Source organism: Channa argus, chromosome 12 (assembly GCF_033026475.1).
Source record: "Channa argus isolate prfri chromosome 12, Channa argus male v1.0, whole genome shotgun sequence".
Classification (NCBI taxonomy): Eukaryota; Metazoa; Chordata; class Actinopteri; order Anabantiformes; family Channidae; genus Channa; species Channa argus.
In genome coordinates this window covers 16,425,973-16,445,628 of record NC_090208.1, presented here as the reverse complement: position 1 = coordinate 16,445,628, position 19,656 = coordinate 16,425,973, and the positions used below count along the sequence as shown (strand labels likewise).

General features: G+C 39.8%; 3 protein-coding genes across 7 annotated transcripts; 1 reads left to right on the top strand and 2 right to left on the bottom strand.

The window, feature by feature from the left end:
- Positions 1-231: 231 nt before the first annotated feature.
- Positions 232-7,626, bottom strand: mfap3l (microfibril associated protein 3 like). 2 transcript variants are annotated; one of them, XM_067524207.1, is made up of 3 exons: positions 7,016-7,626; positions 5,477-5,885; positions 232-2,226 (listed from the first exon to the last, which is right to left on the bottom strand). In XM_067524207.1, the coding sequence occupies exons 2-3, from the start codon at positions 5,748-5,750 to the stop codon at positions 1,319-1,321; spliced, it is 1,182 nt and encodes a 393-aa protein (XP_067380308.1). In that variant the 5' UTR covers positions 5,751-5,885; positions 7,016-7,626; the 3' UTR covers positions 232-1,318. The 2 variants fall into 2 exon arrangements, with proteins under 2 accessions (XP_067380308.1, XP_067380309.1); XM_067524208.1 differs by having other exon boundaries at positions 7,044-7,626.
- A 1,790-nt stretch (positions 7,627-9,416) lies between these two features.
- On the bottom strand, positions 9,417-17,003 carry aadat (aminoadipate aminotransferase). 2 transcript variants are annotated; one of them, XM_067524205.1, is made up of 15 exons: positions 16,888-17,003; positions 16,651-16,744; positions 16,088-16,159; positions 14,496-14,664; positions 13,960-14,092; positions 13,204-13,278; positions 12,909-13,118; positions 12,664-12,729; positions 12,439-12,521; positions 11,997-12,093; positions 11,179-11,240; positions 10,965-11,029; positions 10,373-10,479; positions 9,673-9,774; positions 9,417-9,597 (listed from the first exon to the last, which is right to left on the bottom strand). In XM_067524205.1, exons 3-15 carry the CDS (start codon positions 16,152-16,154, stop codon positions 9,556-9,558), a joined length of 1,278 nt encoding a protein of 425 aa, XP_067380306.1. In that variant the 5' UTR covers positions 16,155-16,159; positions 16,651-16,744; positions 16,888-17,003; the 3' UTR covers positions 9,417-9,555. The 2 variants fall into 2 exon arrangements, with proteins under 2 accessions (XP_067380306.1, XP_067380307.1); XM_067524206.1 differs by lacking the exon at positions 16,888-17,003 and having other exon boundaries at positions 16,612-16,659.
- An 18-nt stretch (positions 17,004-17,021) lies between these two features.
- Positions 17,022-19,583, top strand: ino80b (INO80 complex subunit B). Of its 3 annotated transcripts, XM_067524210.1 has the most exons (6): positions 17,024-17,208; positions 17,333-17,493; positions 17,862-18,042; positions 18,143-18,297; positions 18,551-18,723; positions 18,847-19,583. In XM_067524210.1, the coding sequence occupies exons 2-6, from the start codon at positions 17,454-17,456 to the stop codon at positions 19,309-19,311; spliced, it is 1,014 nt and encodes a 337-aa protein (XP_067380311.1). In that variant the 5' UTR covers positions 17,024-17,208; positions 17,333-17,453; the 3' UTR covers positions 19,312-19,583. The 3 variants fall into 3 exon arrangements, with proteins under 3 accessions (XP_067380312.1, XP_067380311.1, XP_067380310.1); XM_067524211.1 differs by having other exon boundaries at positions 17,022-17,493; positions 18,158-18,297; XM_067524209.1 differs by having other exon boundaries at positions 17,024-17,493.
- Positions 19,584-19,656: the final 73 nt, after the last annotated feature.

Sequence of the window (19,656 nt, the reverse complement as noted above, 5' to 3'; positions counted from 1 at the left end):
GTCTAAGCAGCTACTACATTTCTATTGTAAACATTTTTCTAGGAAAATGCACTTTTAACTCACCCCAAATTAACAAACCAAATTGCATATCCCTAAGAAGTATCTGTGATCAAGCCCTACTTTTGAATACTGCAAAAACAAACATCAATGGAAGTATTACACTAACTAACTTTTAAAACACAAACCATATGAGCGATAGATGAATGAAATAACACACATTTCACCAAACAATGGTTTGTACACAGCACTTCCATTTTATTCCACTACAAAAAAAAGAGGCATCTCAAGAGCACCAGTAAAAGCAGAACAGAGTCCAATTCATGTCTGCCACAGACTGGATTGTTAGCCAAGCAAAGAAGGAAAGAAGAGTCTTTTTAGTCCCAGAGAAACATGTCTACTTCACATGCAGCTGAAATGCAACTATACTGTAAAAGCCACTGCGGAAGCAAGACGATGCTGAGATCAGGTCAGGAGTCAAATGAAAATCATAAAATGGCACAACGGGAGGAAAACAAGCTACTTTTCTCTACAGCAGGAAACACGATGAAGATTTGTTGAAAACAGCTGAAACTAGCTGAGAAACAAAAGTCAAACCACAACAGGTAATACTAAGAATGTAATACTCTTTTAAAAGAAACAAACCTAAACCACAGAAGTGTGTGAGACTCAATCTAGAAATAAAAGGTAGTGTACACACAGAGATTTCCCTGGCTTACTTATTTGTCTGTCATAGAAATGCTATAGGCCATACAATCAGGAAATTATGACCAAACCTTTTCAGTCCATCATGCGTAGGTGAGCAGAACGTTGTACATTAACAGCGGCTCTGCTGTAACAGTAGCTGGATGTGAATTCTTGAGCCAATGGAGGAAGCTTAGCTTTTATGGTTTGAAAGAAACTGCATGAAGAGCAGCTTGAGGCAGATTTCTACAGTTAGATAAAAACCCTAGCACTAGATAAATTAAAAACAGGAAACAAATCATTCCCCCCGCTTTAAATAATAGTCTGAGCTGTAAAACTCAGGAAATGTCCCTTTACAATTCACTGCTTACTACATTATTAATAATGACTACACCTCTGGTGTACATTCAAGCATGAAAAGTCCAGAGTGAAAAACAAATGCTCAAGTGTCTAAAACCCAGTGATTTATTCTCAGCAGTATAGACTGCAAAGGTTTGAGCAGATAGCTCTGCTAAGGAATGAAAATGGAATGGTTTCTCTTCAAAATGCTAAATTAAAAATACTTAGAGGATCTTGTTTAATTATCGTGAAAATGCATAGCAGGATAGCTCATGGTTCCTCCAGGGTTTGTCTGTTGTCACACATGGCTCTCATAAAACACCTGACAGGGAGGGGTCTTATTTGCCACTGGTTCGGCATGTTCAGTGATCTCTTCTGCCTCCACCTCAGGCTGCTCATCATGCTGGAGAGGAGCGGGATCGGGAGGCAAAGAGGGAGCTGACTCTGGCTGAGGTGGACCATCCATGCTGCAGTAACCTTCGACCGCGAGCGGCGGGTGAACTGACACCTGGATGGCGATGTGTTGTGGCTGCTCTTGGACAGAGGAGTTGTCGGACTCGCCGGTGGGTGACTCGCTGCGCTCCCTGTCTCGCGCTCTCTCCCTCTCCTGCAGGATCGTGAAGAAATCCCTCACCCCGAGGGGGGCAACCCTGCCCGCCGCCTCGCGCCGTCCTTCGGGCATTTGTCTGAGAAAAGTATGCCTCATCTCCTCCACCCCCACCACCTCCAGAATCTCCTCCATGAAGGTGCGGCAGTTCATGATCAGTGGCGGCAGCGGGATGCTACGAGCCAGCTCCTCTATGTACCGCGCAAACTCCATGGTCTTGAACTGTGTGACCTTGGCCAGCTCCAGTGTCTTGGCCGACGTGATGATAGGGATCCTCTTGGCGATCTCGAAGGCTTTCTGCAGCTTCTCTGCACCCTCGGTTCGGAAGAATTCATTGATGGCTTTCTCCGTCTTCTTGAGGTGGCTGCTCATCATACAGAGGCGTGTGACATTCAGGGCCATGATGATCGTGAACGTGACCAGACACACCACCATGTAGTACACGCCCATGTCACCATTAGTGAACACAACACGCAGCGTCACTGTGCAGTTGGAGCTGCCGTGCACATTGGATGCCATGCAGGTGTACTTCCCACGGTCTGCAAACGTAATGCCAGTGATGTTGAGGCTGCCATTGTCCAGCAGCCACCATTTCTCACCTACAGAGACAGAGAAAGGTAATCACCTTGGCAACAGTGAGTGAGAACAAACAAATGGCCACATCATTAAACTGTTCTACAATTTAGGTTTTTATTTTATTATATTTTTAGCCACTAACAGTTTTTATGTGACTGCTTATCTTTCTTTTCCTGCCAGATGCATTTGTAGCCAAGTCTTATGGAAAGTAAAATTTTAAACCTGAAAATCCTCTTAATGCATCCGTTTCTCTGCTTTAACTTCTCCTGTGAAGAGTTTCTAATGCTGATGTTTGCTGCTTTCTAACATAAACTTACATTTGCTTGGGTTGTATTTTTGTGCTGCTCTTACTCTTTTTAATAAGAACACACTGCTTTTTTCATATGTATATAAAATTCAGTGAAACAACCAACATTTTAATCTATAACCGTGGTCTTTGAAGCAGCAATGTGCAAAGTGATTTCATGTCTGAACCAGCATCTGTCCTGATCTCCACCTTTAGCTCTGAAATGAAAAGCTATACCCAGTGTGAGCTACATTAGTGTTTGATGTTAAACGTAACATGGAACATGTTCTTTAAACTGCGTTTGACTCCTTAGACCAGCAACCTTATTAATCCTGTATTCCTTTCTGTATTTAAGCAGGTCTCATCTGAAAAACACTGCTTTCTATTAAGAGTCACTAACCACAAACTAGTTACATGGTGAAAAACATGTTTACAGAGTACACTCTAACAAAAATAACTAATTTTCCAGTGTCACAATTTTATGAAAGAACAATTTGTAAAACCTGAATGTCTTCTGGTTAAGAGTTTTAAGAGCTCTGTAGTTTAAAGGACCAGTTAATCCAAATTATTAAAAAAAAAGCCAAAGAGTTTAAAATGTGAGCCAGCCAGAGTCTGAGTTTCTACCACACACAAAGTGTGTCAATTTGTAAACACTGTGTACCATCTGCTTGTTAATGCTTTAACAATGTGATGGACAGACAGATAGATAATGGTAGGTGTAAAAAATGATCAAATTTGTTTTCTGGTTGTAGCTTTAAATGTACTGATATGAGCCTGTGGATATTTGATCTATGTGCAGCATGTCTGTTGTATGACTTCTTTGTCCAAATTATTTGTGTTAGTTATCAGGTCTTAGCAGGGTGATATACAAATTTTCCTCTACTCTGACATGACAGCTTAAAAGGCACCTTGACTTTATGCTAATTTGCCTTCTGGTGGAGAGTTAGCATAGCTCAGCTTAGCAGAAAGCCTGGAAACACGGAAACTGTCCAGTGGCGCTTCCACAGCTCATCATTAACATGTTATATCTTGTCTGTTTAATCTATTGCAGTCTGATGTTTATCAGGGTTATTTTCATTTTTATTGTATTAGTTTATTTGAGGTGATCAGTAGTTTAAAGATCTTCCAACCCTATCCTTGGCAAGAAATCAAATTACTTTAATTCCCAAAATGTTGTACTATTCCTTTAAAGAAATGTAGTTTCAATTTGACCTACTAAAGTTTTAGTGTAAAGTTATGTAAACCAATGAAGTGAAGGTAGATTAACTTCCATTTATCATCCTGAAAACTATAAAGACTGCTGTTCAATGCTGTGCCACTAAAAACAAAAAGGTTATTAAGGTTAATCAAAAACATTTTAAATCACTTCCTAATAAAGAGTGTTTACATGAACTGATGTTCTTAGTCTTGAATTGGAAACTTGACGATGACTTTCAGGGAATCCTCTTATCCAGAAGCAGCAAGATTTTAAATTTAACTGTAACTCATCCTCAGCTACTTTCTGTCTCTATGGTGTGGGAGTAAAAGTGGAGAGATATTACTAAAGGCGTCTCTAAATCTGGAGTCTGAAATCGGAACGAGGCTTCCTTATACACCACAATCAAGTAGATGAATGGGTCATGAGGAAATGTAGCCTGGCCAGCAGCGTCCTGCACATCCGCCTTTTATGACTGCAAGATTTCTAATTTTATCTCCACCTCCAGGTCATGTGATGCGACTGATGTGCTGCCCAATACTACAACCAAAAGAAATGCAAAAGAGTCTGAGTAATAGGCGTTTGCAGAGACCAACAACAGCAGTTTAGAAACTGCTTTTTCAGTGATCACTGTTTATTACTGAGTGAACGAGTGCCTGCTGTGGTGACACTCTATCCCTCACTAATTATATTCCTGTGTATGACCTGAGGGAAAAGCTCTCTGACAGCACAGACACAGTTCTGGGTTTGTGGGCCATAACAACAATGCTACCACTCCTTTTTTGGATGGCAGGTTACAGCAGGCCAGCTCAGGAGAGGCACAAAAACAGCTTTTCCTTCAAGGTTTCCATCTGAGGCGAATCAAAATATTCCAACAGATGAACAAGGCTCAGCATGTATGAGAATAAATTGGGAAGATGACTTTTTAAATGACTTCCTAAATCCAACTGCCAAACGCTTGGTATCATAGCAAGAAAATCCTCACTACTACCAGAAAAAAAGGGGGAGCATTGAGACGAACTTCACACGTGTCTGTCTAGTCAACCTTTGTTAATTCAGTTTTCATTTTTTGTTAAGTCAGGTTTCATTTTGATTAAAAATTAAATTAGATACACCAGGCGGGAACCTGGAATTTTCTGTACGGTTTCCATTCGTTCTTGTGAACAGTCACAATTAATTTTGTACTTTACTGTACTTTACTTCCACAGACGTTCACTTTTAGTGTATAATATGTATTAAAACAGCTGTGACTACTGTTTTTTCACAAAGCTCACACACTGGCCATTTCTTCAAGTGCATTTAAGCATGAGGCCACACCACTGTATTAATTTCCATTGTTGAAACATGTAAACACCTCAGAGCACCAGCATTTTTTTCACATTCGCTCTTAAACTCAAAACATTGCACCAACTGTTAGTATACAGTAATAACAATACAAATATGTGTACACTGAAGTAAAACATGAGCCTTCAGAAGAAAGAGGGTTTGTCAACTCAAATCATATAAATATGTATAATTAGTCTGTCCTTTCCTAACTAAAGGTTCTGGGTGGTCCAATTTCTTGGGTGAAACCCTGTAGTGTCCATGTTAGCATGCAAGTACTGCCTGCCTTGCTCCAATTACAAAGTTGACCTAAATGTCTAATTGTTAACTTTCAGAAGTGTTATTCATGGTCGATAACAAACCTGACACCAGTCTGTCGTTGCTGCTAATCAAATCAGAATAGAGTGACTGGAGGTGGTGGTGACACAGAGAACAGGAAACCAGGTTTAAAGTAACGGTGAAGTCTTACCATTGGTCTCCGTATCCAAACGGGCTCCATGGGAGTTGAACCACTGCACGCTGGGGAATGGGTCTCCTGTGACATTGCAATCAATGAGGGCGCAGCTCCCCTCCCGGGCAATTATCTGGCTCATTTTAGAGAACACTACTGGGACAAATCCGCTTTCTGTCACACTGTCGTTTTCTGTACGGTTTCCATTCGTGTGCATTGATAAGGCCCCAGCGGCTTGGGAGGTGATGAGGGACACCAGGGCTAGAAAAACATGTCCACCGGTCCAGTGCATTTTCTCTGACTGTCAGTGTATCGCCCAAGGGGGAAGAGAAACTGTCATGGCTCCTGCATCTCCATTCCACACACTGGCTATCTCTTGATAGTAGAAGGCAATTGGGTATTCAGCTCTGTAGCTTGAAGCAGCTCACTAGAAATGAGAATGTGATTGGCATGTATTACTGTTCAGCACATGAATCCACAAACAGCTGGAACAAACTGAGGAGGAGGATGTTTTTGTAACTACAAATAAAACTGGGACACCAAACAAGAATCGTTGTCTTTGATGATGAATATGAAAGCAATGTACACGTTTTATTACACTATCCTTGCAAAGCCAAATTTTGACATTTTGCTTTGTTTTGTCTTAAGTATATACAATTCACATGCCCATAAAACAGTGAAAGGCAGCAATTCCTCAGGTGTGAGATGCTCGAACCAGTCTAAAATATCACTTACAGTTGTCAAAATAAACAATTTATTTTTTTTGCTGGTTTTTTTTCTCTCAGGCTTTTATTGGGCTACAATAGAGAAAAATAGCTTCAACCCGAAGCAAAAATCACACATATGTGGAAAATTTCCTGTCTCGTTTTACTAACAGGCTGATTTTATTCATGTTCATTCGTTGTTAGCTAACAAAATTATATTTTATGAAAATAATATAAAATACAAGTGTTTATTCGCAGCACTTGATTAACATGAAAACAAAGCCGAAAGCTGACAACATAACGGAGCTGTGTGTGGACTCGTCTTTTTCCTGGTTCACCTCAAGCCCAAACGTACATCCCCCAAAATGGCATCGCTAGCCACATTATGTGGGTCAATTCAAAATTCAAAATAATCGAAATGGTCAAATATACATATCGATCATATATGGCAGCAATATAAGGATTTCATCGCCTTAAAATATGCTTGTTACCGATAACGCTTGACCTTGCAAAACAATGCGTGGGACTCGGCTATGTGCTGGAAGGCAATTGTAGCGTCATATCACGGGACCGTTCTAGAACAGCGTCAATGCAAACTGGTAACATAAGGTTGTAAGGAGCTTCTTTAGTTGGGATTTTCCATGAATGGCAGGCGGCTGTGTGTGTACATACATTTAACAGTGCGTATTATCGGAGTTAACTGCGGCAATTATCGACCCGGAGCTGGGTGCGCGCTGAAAATGACACCGACAAATGCGGTTACGTTACCTCCTTAGCCTGCGTCGACGTTAGCCGATAAGCATCCGCAAAAAACGAGCTAAACCCTTCTGGTGAAACACGTTTTCATACTTACATCATGGTCCGAAACCGTGGAAACTCACTTGTCTGGTGGAAAACCCAAGAGTCGATGTTTTGTCGCCTATTTCTCCGGCATCCTCATCCTCCTCCTACGGCTGCGTGTCCGCTATGTAACCAGCCACTAGTCTCTCTGTGCTCCCGACACACAGGGTGGCAACGTCGCTTGTTGCCAGTCGCTCGGGTTGCGTTGCCGGCTCAGATGGGGCAACAACCCGAACAAGTGGCTGTTAATGAAGTATACTAATACGAGCGGTTTCTTTTTTATCACATTTCATTACTATACCAAAATATTTGTTAACATCGCTTCCGATTGGAGCTGTTACTGCGGGCATTCTCCTGTGGACAGAAGAGGAACTGCATTTCATTTAATTTCGGAAAAGGAAACTATAATAAAGTCCACCTCATGGTTATAATAACTGACTGTACTTATATAAACAGCCTAAAGTTTGGGGGTATTTGTATTTTACTCGAATTTCCAATTTCTAATTTATACCACTATTTAGGCTTGAACATACTACTTTGCTATTGCTCAAAAGAAATGTTCTACTTTTAAAGATTATGACTTTACATAATATAATCCTGTAAGGTGCATTGTTAAAGATTAAACTGGTGTTTTGCAACATTGCAGGCTACGGTAACCGATGTACCTTTTGTGTGAATTGTTAGCACTTTTACAGTTCAAGGTCTAAATTGTTATAATTATATTTTCTTTTTCAAAAAAATGTATTAAAAAAGAAATGAAGTCCAAAAGGCAACAAGCCACAACAGTAAAATGCTATAATGTTTTTACAGGAACGTTTTGCTGCTAGAAGATACCAAAAAAAGATACTACAGATGCGAGGAAATCTGCAATTAGGTATTAAATTCCTGTGGGATTTCTAACTCCAGGTGACCATTTTCACTTTAACCTAATTTTTATATATTTATTGTTTGATATTATTTGATTAACTGTAAAAGTCAGGTCAGAAAGGACATTACTTGTGAAAACAAGTCTTGGAACAGTGGGTTAGACACCCCCTTTTCACCATGTTATTTCGTTTGTATTATCTTTTGTTACCCATCTGTTTTTATGTAGTGTTAGTGCAGCTTTGCAGGGTGCAGGATCCCGGATCCCATTCACCATGCAGCAACCGACCACCAACAGTGATGGACTTTGTTCAAATAAAGGTAAGTTCATTTAATTTTGTGGTGCAGTAAGTGGAACTTTTTTGTGTGTCTGCATTTAAATATGTCACATTTTGACATGTAAATTAACTGTGGTTAAAGGCCACTTCCTTCTGAATTATATTTTAAATTTAGAAGGTTGGAGTGAGAAAAGCAAAATCAGACTGACAAAATTAGGGGCAGACAATCTAGGAGTCCTGAGAAATTCCTGAGGGGAAATACGGACATAGCAAAAGTTCATATCTTAACATAGACCATGGATTCAGGGTTAGCATATAACAGGCTGGTAAAGTTGATAACTGACAGACCGTAAACGCCACAGTAAACATCTGATATCGACACTTTGGACGAAGGCCCTTAGCACACAGTCAATACCTGAGTCAATAACACCATACAGAAACTCTGGATATTTAAGGAGATGTGTGTGTGTGGTTGTGTTATAGTTTATGAAAATGTGTCTGTACAAAGGAGAAGAAAACACTTTGCACCAACAGAAAGGCTCTGCTGCTGCTGTTACATGATTTCTAACAAAGCAGCTTTAAAAAAGATTAATAAGACACATAGGTGGTTGTTTCCTCATGACATGTTAAAAACTTTTTTTCCTTTCTTGCCTTTGTAATTTTTAAGGTCATCTGAAAACAAGAAGAAGTTCTAGCATGCAGCCTAATGTTGACTTCAATCATATATCAAACTGTTCATTCACTGACAGAATAAAGACCTCTCCATAAAACTATCAATATGTTTTGAACCTTCAGCCATAAGATCCAGTATTACTTTTGCGTATAGAGTATTTTGTAGCATAGATCCAAAATGACATCATACTTAGTTTGGTGTCTAAATTTGAGAAAAAGTGATATTAAGTTTGACTGTTGTGTCTAGAGGGCAAAAACTATGTCATTTAATGAGCTGTGGCACAATTTTCAAGCTGTGGAAACAGTCTGCTGCATTTATTCCTCTGCTTCCTCCTGCACTTTTCCCCTGCCTTTAAAATCTCTACACCGGGCCAACTGCTCATAAACAGGTCAGAAACTCACACTGGAGCTATTTAATCAGGTGTAACCATGTGTGATGTGAGATTTTAGAGGAGCAGCTGCAGCCTTGTGTCAACTGAGCAAGTAGTGCATTTAGCAAAAATGTGAGACAAAACACAGGATGATAAAGTTATTTCTTCTTGTCCCCATGGAACAGGTAAAGACGGAGCACCAATTGGGGTAAGTACTCAGTGATTCAGCTTTTCATTGCTCCAAACATCATTTTATATTTGGCAGTCAGAGGTAACACAATATTTAAATAGCTCTAAACGTAAATCTTATAATTATTACGTTTTTAGCAATATAAATACAGCATCTGCCCATAAAAATAAATATCTCATCACAAAGCTTCTTTGATGAGCGAAGAGAGTCTTCTGAAAGCCTGTAGAACAAATTGAGAAAGATTATGATTAATAATTGGGAGTGTGACTGTGTGTTTGTGTGAGTTTGTGTGTACCTCATCAATCTGTTCTGGTGTGGAGAGAGAAAATGCTGCTCTGACGTAGGGACAGGGGTCACTACTGTTGATCATAAAGACACCTCCAGGAACCAGAAGCACCTTTAGCACATGTACGCACATTCACACACACGCACACATTTTTACAAAAGCAAAGGCAAAAAAGAACACAAGGATTTATAAAATTTTTTAACAAAATGTCAATGTCAGATATATTCCTAGGAAAACATCTCTGACCTCTCTTTACAAGTGCTACTCCTTCTCTTTTCGCATCATGTATGCACTTGAGAAGTTCTTCACTATGAATTGTGGATTCAGAGTAGAGAAGCATACTTTGTAGAGACCTTGGAAAAGTCTGACTGTACCCACTCTTATTTTACACAGCCAATCAGCTATTTGCTAGAGGGAATTTTTAGACACTCCGTGTGTGTAAGAGTGTAGGAGGGAAAGCACTCAGTCGCTTAACACCACTTAGTGTGCACAATGGCTGCTTTACATTCACCATCCTACCCACTATTCAGACACAAAACCTGTCTTGCCCCTGGTGCAAAACATGTGCTCACAAGCAAGCTACAGAGAGGGAAAAGCACTAACATGTATCATTGAGAAAAACTGTTATCAGATTACCAAGATAAATCCCAAAGATTAATATAGCTAGGTTTTAGCTGTGGGGATTGTGTTGCGTGTTTTTATTTCTGACCTCTTTCTCCAATGCCCTCTCCATAATGAGTTGTTGAGTGTCAGCAATGCCCTTTAGTTTGATCCACAGGAACATGCCTGCTGTTGGGGTGTGCCACTCAGCCACTTCTACACACAAACACATAGACACAAACAAATCAGGGCGTGTGCTCTCTGACTCAGACTAGCAGTGAGAATTTCCTTACTGTGCTCTTATTTTGTTGCTGCAGTGAATTCTTTGCTGTACAGCTTCTGAAGTAAATGTTGCTGTCACATGGGTACTGAATGTCTGCATCTGGAAATTACTGTCAGAGGGGTTCCCTAAATGGCCCTTAAGTTTTATGCATTTAGATCACACTAAAAACCTAAAGCCAGCCAGATGTTTTTCACAATGTTTACAAGAGAGCTGAAAGAAACCTCTGTATTATATGATGTCAGATGTGGCTTCATAAAAATATTGTTTCTGTCAATAAAAGATGTCTTCTTGGAAACAAACAAGTTATGGTTCCAGTGTTTCTCAATAAGCTGTACAGTAACAGTAAATCCAATTTAAAAAGCTAAAAAAAGTTAAATAGGTTAAAAAAGTTTATAGGCAGAACTTTGACTTCACAAACCTTTGAGCCACTTGTCTGCAGAGCTGATCATGGCATCACGTTGTTTTCTGTAAAATTCAATCACCCTGTATGAGGAAAGAATATAGTTAAATGTACTGCAGCAGCAGTGTTTGTCTAATAAGATAATTAGGGGATTTTATACTGTGCGTAACGAGTCCAACCTGTCATGCAGAAGAGTTATGCCAGTATAGGAACACTGCTTCTAGGGTTGTACCTGTCAATGTGCTGGAGGAAACCCTCTTGACCCCAGCTGTGCAGCAACTGAGACACCATAAGCTGAATGAAAGCAGAAACCAAATTCTACACAGTGAGGACTGGTACGGATTCAAAAAAGACTTAATGTTAAATGAATGTACAGTAGATAATCCACATTCAGATGTATATTTCTATTAGAACAAAAGTGCAGCTGGAGAACAACCCACTTTAATTCTTTAACCACAAAGCCTTTAAGTGTTTGTTTTGGCCTGTTTGTGTTTCTAATTTGTCATCACATAAAAAGCGCATCCCAGCATGTACTGTATTTCTGCCATCATTTTAATCAAGATTAGCTAAAAAAGAAGAAATGGGGACTGAATCAAAACAGCAAAGTCTGATTAATCCGCTGTCCTCGTTCTTATTAAAACCTCCTCTGCCATCACTGCTAATCCAGATACACCGCAAGTTCCTATATATAGCGTCAAAACACACCTCTTTTTGATGGTGAGTCTGAGTTGTGTTCGTGCAAATAGTGTATTTCGTTGCTGGATAATTGTGTAATGTAGTTAGTGTAAAAAATTTGTTTCGTTGCTGCATAATTGAACCACCCTCCAGTATGATTGCTACTATAACGAGGATAGGGTAGTGCTATAGAGTCAAAGTCAACAGCATTTAAATTCTATTTTAGACAATTTACATGTTACCAAAATAGAGGCTGCTACACAGGAGCAGATCGAACACTAACTGGAAAGGAATGCAAGTAAATAAGTAATGCATTAAATCTTGATTTAGAAAAGTGTAGGTTGTGGTGGTCTAAAATATTCAAGTTTTATTTACCTGTGTAAAGGTGCTAGTGTGCATTGTTGAAGCTTGGATATGCAGCACCACCCGGTCCACCAGTGGCTTGGGGCCAGTTACAAAACCTATCCTGAGCCTGATACAAAACCACAAGGACAAGAAATCAACAACATAAACAGTTGGCACAGTTACACATAAATCTCCTCACACAGGGGATCATGTGTAATATTTAACTACCCTATGACCAAGAAAATGCTGTGTCATTATGTTTTTGCTTCATTAGAAAGACGGACCAAAGTAAAACCAACAGCTCTGGACCACAAATATGCAAAACATGGTGGCCACTTACAATAATTTGGCCACAAATGCTAATTTCTTTCCTACAAAACAAAATGATCAGATGTATGCTGCACATGTAGCCACTGAATGTGATTGGCAGGGACTTAAATTACACTGACACACACACAGATTAAGAGCTCACCCTGAAGACAAGATCTTAGAAAATGAGTCTGTCCTGATGACCCTCCCATCAACGTCCATGGAGAGAAACGTAGGAGCCCACGGCTGCCAAATAAATGAGCAATAACACGAATTACAATAAACAGGGGCATAATTTTTTGATATCATAAAATCATAAACAATAAATGACCCAACTTTTTAAACTTCTGAATAAACAGCAGAGGAGGAGAGTAAACTCTTGTTGTACCTTGTTAAACTGGAGGAAATAATAAGGGTCGTCCTCAACGATGAGTATGTCATACTTTCTTGCCAGCTATTCAAACGTAGAGGATTTTATTACAAAATGATCTCTAGGGACATTAGCTTCACCACATGTTATAGTCGCAAGTACAATTCATAAAATGCATCTGCTGTGTTTATTTATTGACAACATATTTAAGTCTAAATTAAACATTTCTGTGTGTTTGTTTTCTGACTGCTGGAAAAACAAACCTCATACACTTCCTTCTTCCTCTGAGTTGTCATGGATGCCCCAGTGGGGTTTCCTCCGTTAGGGATAGTGTAGAGGATCTTGGGAGCAGTGCTGCTGGGCCTGTGGACCTCTAATGGGTTCCACCGAGACAAAACCTCCTTCAGGTCCCCCGGTATGATTCCGTGCTGATCACTAGGAACGTTGATTAAATTGCAACCAAGAGGCTGGAGCTACAACAAACAAGGGGTAAAAGTTTGAAGGTTGCAGCAGCCTTGTTTACTGTACATTTGTGTTGTTATGCATAAAGTGTCTTACTGCTGCCAGTGTGCCGGAATATGTGGGTACATCCAGTAGAACGTTGTCACCAGGGTTGACCAACATCTCAAACACCTACAATCCATGTGTTGAGAATTAATACCACAATAATCATCATGACTACTTTCATATCAGTACATCACATAATAATTTTGCATTTTATTTAGTTTAGTTTGCTGTAAATACTCAAATTTGTTTATCAGGAATAAACATTATGCTTGAATTTCTTTACTTTTTTAATGGTATTCAGTGAACAATGTATCTGAAAATTTGCACATAAACCTATGTTTATGTGTATATATGTTTATAAATTGTTAAAACTATTTTTTTTTCTATTTGCCTATGTGGTCCCAGAAGATGGTTTATAATATTTTTTTTGGTTTGCTATAAAGCAATGTTCCTATTTCTTTCAATGTATTTATTTTTGTTAAAGAGAAATTGTTTCCCACCGGGATGTTTCCATTCTATAAATGAACTGAAAAAAGTACTTTGTGTTAATACTTTCCTTTGCTGCAGACATTTAATAAAGGTGACTATGACTACAATGTACATATGACCATGATCAATTATTACATAAACAAATCTATTTTCATTTTTAATTTCAAACGGGCTATGCATGAACAGAGACATTCCATTTTGCCACAATGTCCATTTCATACATATACATGTTATGGTACATACTCTAAATTCCTTCCTTTCTTATAGACATATTGTAAACAAACAAACAAACAAAAAAACTAGACTCAGTACCAGTACCTTACAGAGCCCCTCCTGGCTCCCTGTCGTCACACACATGTCCATCTGACCCTTCTCAGGGCTGTAGCTGGCGGTTGGTGGATTGTGAAGCTTCTTCTGCAAGTTCTTCATCCATGTCAGCAGCTCTGGGATTCTACAGAGAGGTTCAAATTAGGCTTGTCATTTATTTTCTAAGACTGCACAATATGCACAATTTTACACTGTAAATAACTAAACAGAACATACATCTGATTTATAAAAGCGTTCAAATGTACTGCTGTGAGGTAGAGTCTGCAAGGAAAACTTGTTTAAAACACCTGAACACATAAACCTCTAATACCATAAAAGAACAAGGTACATGTGTGTGGTACACTGTGTGGATCTGATGTCCAGACCTGAGTTTCCAACTGTTCACTTTATTCATTACTGTAGAGGTAATCCCAAAGAGCAGCCACACTAAGGCTGATAAGATTTATTTTAATCAAAAATATTACCCGCACTGAATATTAAAATTATCTCTGCATTCTAAATTTCTGTTTTCTGTCTTGATTTCTCACCCACTGGAGGCAGAGTACTGCAGAGCCCGCTTCATTGCAGCTTCATCAAAGGTAACTGTTTCTCCATTTTTCACCTCAATTGAGGCTGACTGGAAGGGGAAGGTGTTAGGGTTAGGTGCTCCTCCAGCCAAAGAGATCAGGGACGGAGGCGAACGCTGCTGTATCTCAGCTTCGTACAGGTTGAGACAGAAAAGAAAATGACTAGGTCAAACAGAGCCTTCATTTCAAATATTTGATCTAAGTGTAGGTGAAACATTTGCACAAACCTCACTAAGACAATCAAGATTGCTCCTGAGTCCCTAGTGAAAATATTTGGGCACTCTGTAGGTTAAAAAAAACCTAAGAGTCTGAGTGATACAAGATTTCCCCTAAATTTGGTCTTGACTAGGACAAAATCCACCACCACAAAATATGTAATGAATGTTGATTATCTATATACAGTATCTATAGGAAACTGATAATATTTGAATGTCAGCATTTAATACCAGAACAATAGTCACTTTAACTCAGATGTAACAATAACTACATGTGGCCTAAATATAAATGTATTTTATATATTTCAGTCAGTTGAACAAAGCCAAGAGAATAGGACTGACAGTAGGGACTTGGAATGTTGGGACTATGACAGGGAAGGCTAGACAGTTGGTTGACAGGATGCAGAGAAAGAAGGTGGACATACTGTGAGTCCAGGAGACCAGGTGAAAGGGGAAGCAAGGCTCAAAGCTTAGGAGCAGGGTTGTTGAGCAAGTTATTTTACCATGGGTCGGACAAGAAGAGAAATGGAGTAGGAGTTATCCTTAAAGAGGAGTTTGTCAGGAATGTTCTAGAGGTGAAAGACTATCAGACAGAGTGATGAGTCTGAAGCTGGAAATTGAAGGAGTGATGTTCAGTGTTGTTAGTGGTTATGCCCCACAGGTAGGATGTGAGTTAGAAGAAAAGGAGAAATTATGGAGTGAGTCAGATGAACTGATGCAGAGCATCACCAGAGGTGAGAGAGTGGAGTGATGATTGGTGTCAATTCTCTGAAAGAGGTGGTAGGAGAGAGCGTAGCCAGACAACACAGGATGGTGTTGACTAAAATGACTCTGTTGGTGAGGAAGATGAAAAGGACTAGGGCAGAACAGAGGACGAAGTAGTGGAAGTTGAAAAAGGAAGAAGGTTGTGTAGTGTTCAGGGCATATGACAACGTAAGAAGAGAAGTATGTTAGAGTGGAGCAGGACATGTATGAGAACTGTAAGACCATGGTTAGTTGTGCTGTAGGTGTGACAGAGGACGATAAGGTGGAGGTGGGTCTGCATCGAGGATCAGCTCTGAGCCCCTTCTTGTTTGATCTGGTGATGGACAGGCTGACAAATGATGTTAGACAGGAATCTCCATGGACTATGATGTAGAGGCATGTGCAATCAGGTTGGAACAGGTGTTAAGTGTGTTGTGTAATAAAAGAGTATCAGCGAGAATGAAAGGAAAGGTGTTCAAGACGGTGTTGAGAGCGGCGATGAAGTAAGGCTTAGAGACAGAGGCACTGTCCTACTTTCGTCTTTTTAACTTTTGTTCAGCTTGTTATGAAAAGTGAGAAATCAGAAAAACTTACTGAGTATCCTGATAGGAGAGGGCTTTCTGGCTGCACTTACAGCTGTCAGAAACCGAGCATAATTCATGATTCCTGGAAAAATGATCAAGTCAGAATTAAGATGAATAACAATTAAATAAATAAACAGATAAATAATCAATTTGTCCATTCTGTTTCCAATAATTGATGACCCTCAAAATCAACCCAACTACTAGCTTGTCTATCGACTGTATAAAGTTTAATTGCTACAGTCAATACTTATATTGTACTATACGTGCACCAACAGAAATGTTGCATTTAATTTATTTATTTTTTGATGATAATCTTGTCTGACTGACTCAACTAAACTAACACTAAACACAGAACAGTGCACTAAACCACGTTAATCATGGTGCACACGGTCACGCTGCATTAATATACGTTCACACGTTAGAGTGTAAAACTGAGCACGAACACGGAGACGCGCAGGAATCAGTTCTTAGTAGATAACTAAAGTGAATATAAATCATGCAGTAAATTATAGCATATTATTAAAAAATATTTACAAGTTGCAAATCAAAATAGCTCAGCTGTAGCTAACTGACCTCGGTTCGGTGGCGCCGCGGGTTCTGGTTAATGTATTTCTCTTAAGGTAGTTAATCAGCTCCGCCGTCGGTTACGGGAACTACATTACCCAACCTGTAAGAAAAAGAACAAGGTTGCGACTAACTGGCTGCGTTATATTACGACCCAGCCACTTTAGTTTTTTATTTAATATTTTTCTAAGTCGGTGACATATAGCTAAATTACAATGTAATATATAATTTGCTGCAAATCGTTACCTGCGGGACTTCGAAGTCTCGTTGTTCTTCCACCGGTTCTTGTTTTCGCCACTAGAGGGCAGTCCACCGTTTCCCTGGGCGATGAATGGCCGGAAATTGCGAAGTGGATGTATTTCCGTGTTGTTAAGTGTCGCTTAGTTAGTCATGCTAAATTCAGCATACTTTGGCGTTTAGTTTTAATCACGTAACGTCTAACATGTTCCAGTTCGTGTTGACAAACTAAGTATTTTTTTTCTGTAAATCGGGTCACACAAGTCCCTTTAACAATGGATGATGTAGCCAACTTAGGTTAAGAGCTATGAATTCGTGCAAACAACTAAGGTAACGTTAAGGTTACAGTAGCGTTATACATTAAAGCTAACCCTCGCCTAATACAGAAAAAACACACGTTTAAATCATTGTAACTTTCTCAGCTTTAATGTATGCACTGCGTTTTTCTCTTTAGGCGACAATTGCAGTTCTAAGTTGTCTGGTTAATTTTCCAGAAAACTGAGATTTTCTGCTGCTATGTAGAGCTGCACATAAGCTGTACTATTCGTGTGGTTTAAATCCATGTTGTCGTTTCAATGGGGAAAAGGAAAGACATGATTCACCCCCGTTTTCTCGGTGAGTAAATTTACTCTGAGCACAATCCACAAAATCAATGGAGCACAGATAGTAAATACTAGGAAGGGATGTTAATGCAAAATGTGTTTTGTTTGTGTTTTTTTGAGGGGGGGAGCGGTAGGTTGGCAAAATTGTGCAGTAATCACTGAACTGCTAAAAAAAAAAATACAGAATCAGAAAAAATACCAGAGAGGAACTCTGCTCAATTTGAGCAATTAAAGCATTATTTAACATGTATTGTCATCAATTTAAATATCTTACTGTTTGACATCTGCATCTGTCTGTACTGACAGTGGGTAACATGTTTAGCAAGCAGCTATTTTGGCTAAAAAGTGATCACAATTTGTCTTGGCTTGTGCCTTCTGTAGGTGAAGGGAGCACCAGTCTGCACAGCGTTCACAAGCGGAAACACAAAAAACACAAGAAGCACAAGAGGAAGCACCACAGCTTTGCTGGGGCCCCAGAGCCCGAGCCTGCTCTGGCTGCTCGGCCTCCACCACAGCTTCGGCTGAAGATTAAACTGGGAGGACAAACACTGGGGACCAAGAGGTGATATAAACTTTGAAGGTGGTTGTTTTCTGTGTTTCTTGTTGACCAGTTTGGCTGGGACACAATAACTTAATGGTGTGCTTCTTGTTGTTTATACTAGTGTTCCCACTTTCAGTGTGCATCCTGGCGTTGCTCGGCCTCCCTCACCATTAATGATTATTCATAATGATGTTGATGATGATGATGACGATGATGATGAGGAGGATGACGACGATGAGCCTTCTGTGCCACTAGAGCAGTATAGGGCCTGGCTGGGTAAGTTACAAGTAGATCCAGCAGATATCTACTGGAAAAAAGACTTAATATTCAGATCTTGGTACATCAGTTATTATATATGTTTGGTCATTAATGCTTTGTTAAAGTTAATAGTATATTTTATGGTGCAAATTAAAAAGTTTTGAGCAACTATGACTCAAATAAACCAGTAATCCATTACCTGAGATAGTAAACCTTTAAGTCATTGATTCACTGTGTATTGGTCAAGTCTATCATGTCTGCTCTATATCAGATGAAGATAGCAACCTCGCCACATCCCCGCTTCAAGACATGGACTCAGACTCCTTGCTGGGTGGACCAGTGGACGAGGAGGAGAGGTGGCTGGACGCTCTGGAGAAGGGAGAGCTTGATGACAATGGGGAGCTGAAGAAGGAGGTTGATGAGTCTCTGCTTACAACCAGACAGGTGAAGAAATATTGAAAGCAGTAAAGACATGTACTTTGGTCTTCTGCTGATCAAACATTGCTTAATGAAGGTATGAACATTTATATTTCTATATATTTGTATTTCCTTGCTACTTTTCTACAGAAAGCCCTGCTACACAAGCAGCAGAGCCAGCCCCTCTTGGAGCTCCCAATGGGCTACAAAGAGAAGGAAATGACTGCAGAGATGATGCAGAAACGAGAGGAACGCGCTCGAAAGAGACGCCTGCAGGCTGCCAAGAAAGCTGAAGAGAACAAGAATCAGACAATAGAGAGACTGACAAAAACCAGCAAGGCTAAGATAAAAAGCATGAAAGAGAAGAAGTCTAAGCAGAGCCAGTGTCTCATGGTTCGGTACAATGACTCTGCTCAGGGCATGGCCATCTCCTTCCCAACAGGAGTCCCAGCTCCTGCCCCAGCACCGCTATGTCCTCCAATTCCTGCCCTGGTGAGCTGTGGAGTCAGCGGTTGCTCCAACTTCAAAAAGTACTCGTGCTCAAAAACCGGGGTTCCTCTTTGCAGCCTCGAGTGTTACAAAAGGAACCTGCTGCTTGTTCAGAGTACAGCCTGATACATCTTTCAGCATGAACTTGCTTTTGGTTTATCTCTGCTACATTGGGAAGTGATGAGGATGTGCACCTTCCTCATGGTCATGACTGGTGAATATTACATGGATGTGGAAGGTAAAATCTGAACATTAGACTTCGTAACTTTTCAGGACTTTGAATCATTGCAATGTGTACACTTCCCTAACTTGATTAATAATAATGGCTTTCCCTGTTATGCTGATTCTGTACTTCAATTATGTAGCTTTTGGTATTACAGTTTTACAGTCAGACAGTGTTCAATGTCTATGAGTTCCATTTGTTGAAGACTACACAAATCCATGTTTTGTACAGGTTTTAAGACAGAGTAG

Bases quoted from the DNA above. Each gene is read 5' to 3' on its own strand.
- mfap3l (XM_067524207.1), bottom strand. From the start codon at position 5,750: ATGCACTGGACCGGTGGACATGTTTTTCTAGCCCTGGTGTCCCTCATC. The intron at 2,227-5,476 runs GTAAGACTTCAC...CTGTCTCTGTAG, and splicing joins TTTGGATACGGAGACCAATG to GTGAGAAATGGTGGCTGCTG.
- aadat (XM_067524205.1), bottom strand. From the start codon at position 16,154: ATGAATTATGCTCGGTTTCTGACAGCTGTAAGTGCAGCCAGAAAGCCC. The intron at 12,094-12,438 runs GTGAGCTCTTAA...GTTTTGTATCAG, and splicing joins TCTAAGATCTTGTCTTCAGG to GCTCAGGATAGGTTTTGTAA. The intron at 9,775-10,372 runs GTCAGAAATAAA...CATGTGCTAAAG, and splicing joins AGAGGGCATTGGAGAAAGAG to GTGCTTCTGGTTCCTGGAGG.
- ino80b (XM_067524210.1), top strand. From the start codon at position 17,454: ATGGGGAAAAGGAAAGACATGATTCACCCCCGTTTTCTCG. The intron at 17,494-17,861 runs GTGAGTAAATTT...TGCCTTCTGTAG, and splicing joins GATTCACCCCCGTTTTCTCG to GTGAAGGGAGCACCAGTCTG. The intron at 18,724-18,846 runs GTGAAGAAATAT...ACTTTTCTACAG, and splicing joins CTCTGCTTACAACCAGACAG to AAAGCCCTGCTACACAAGCA.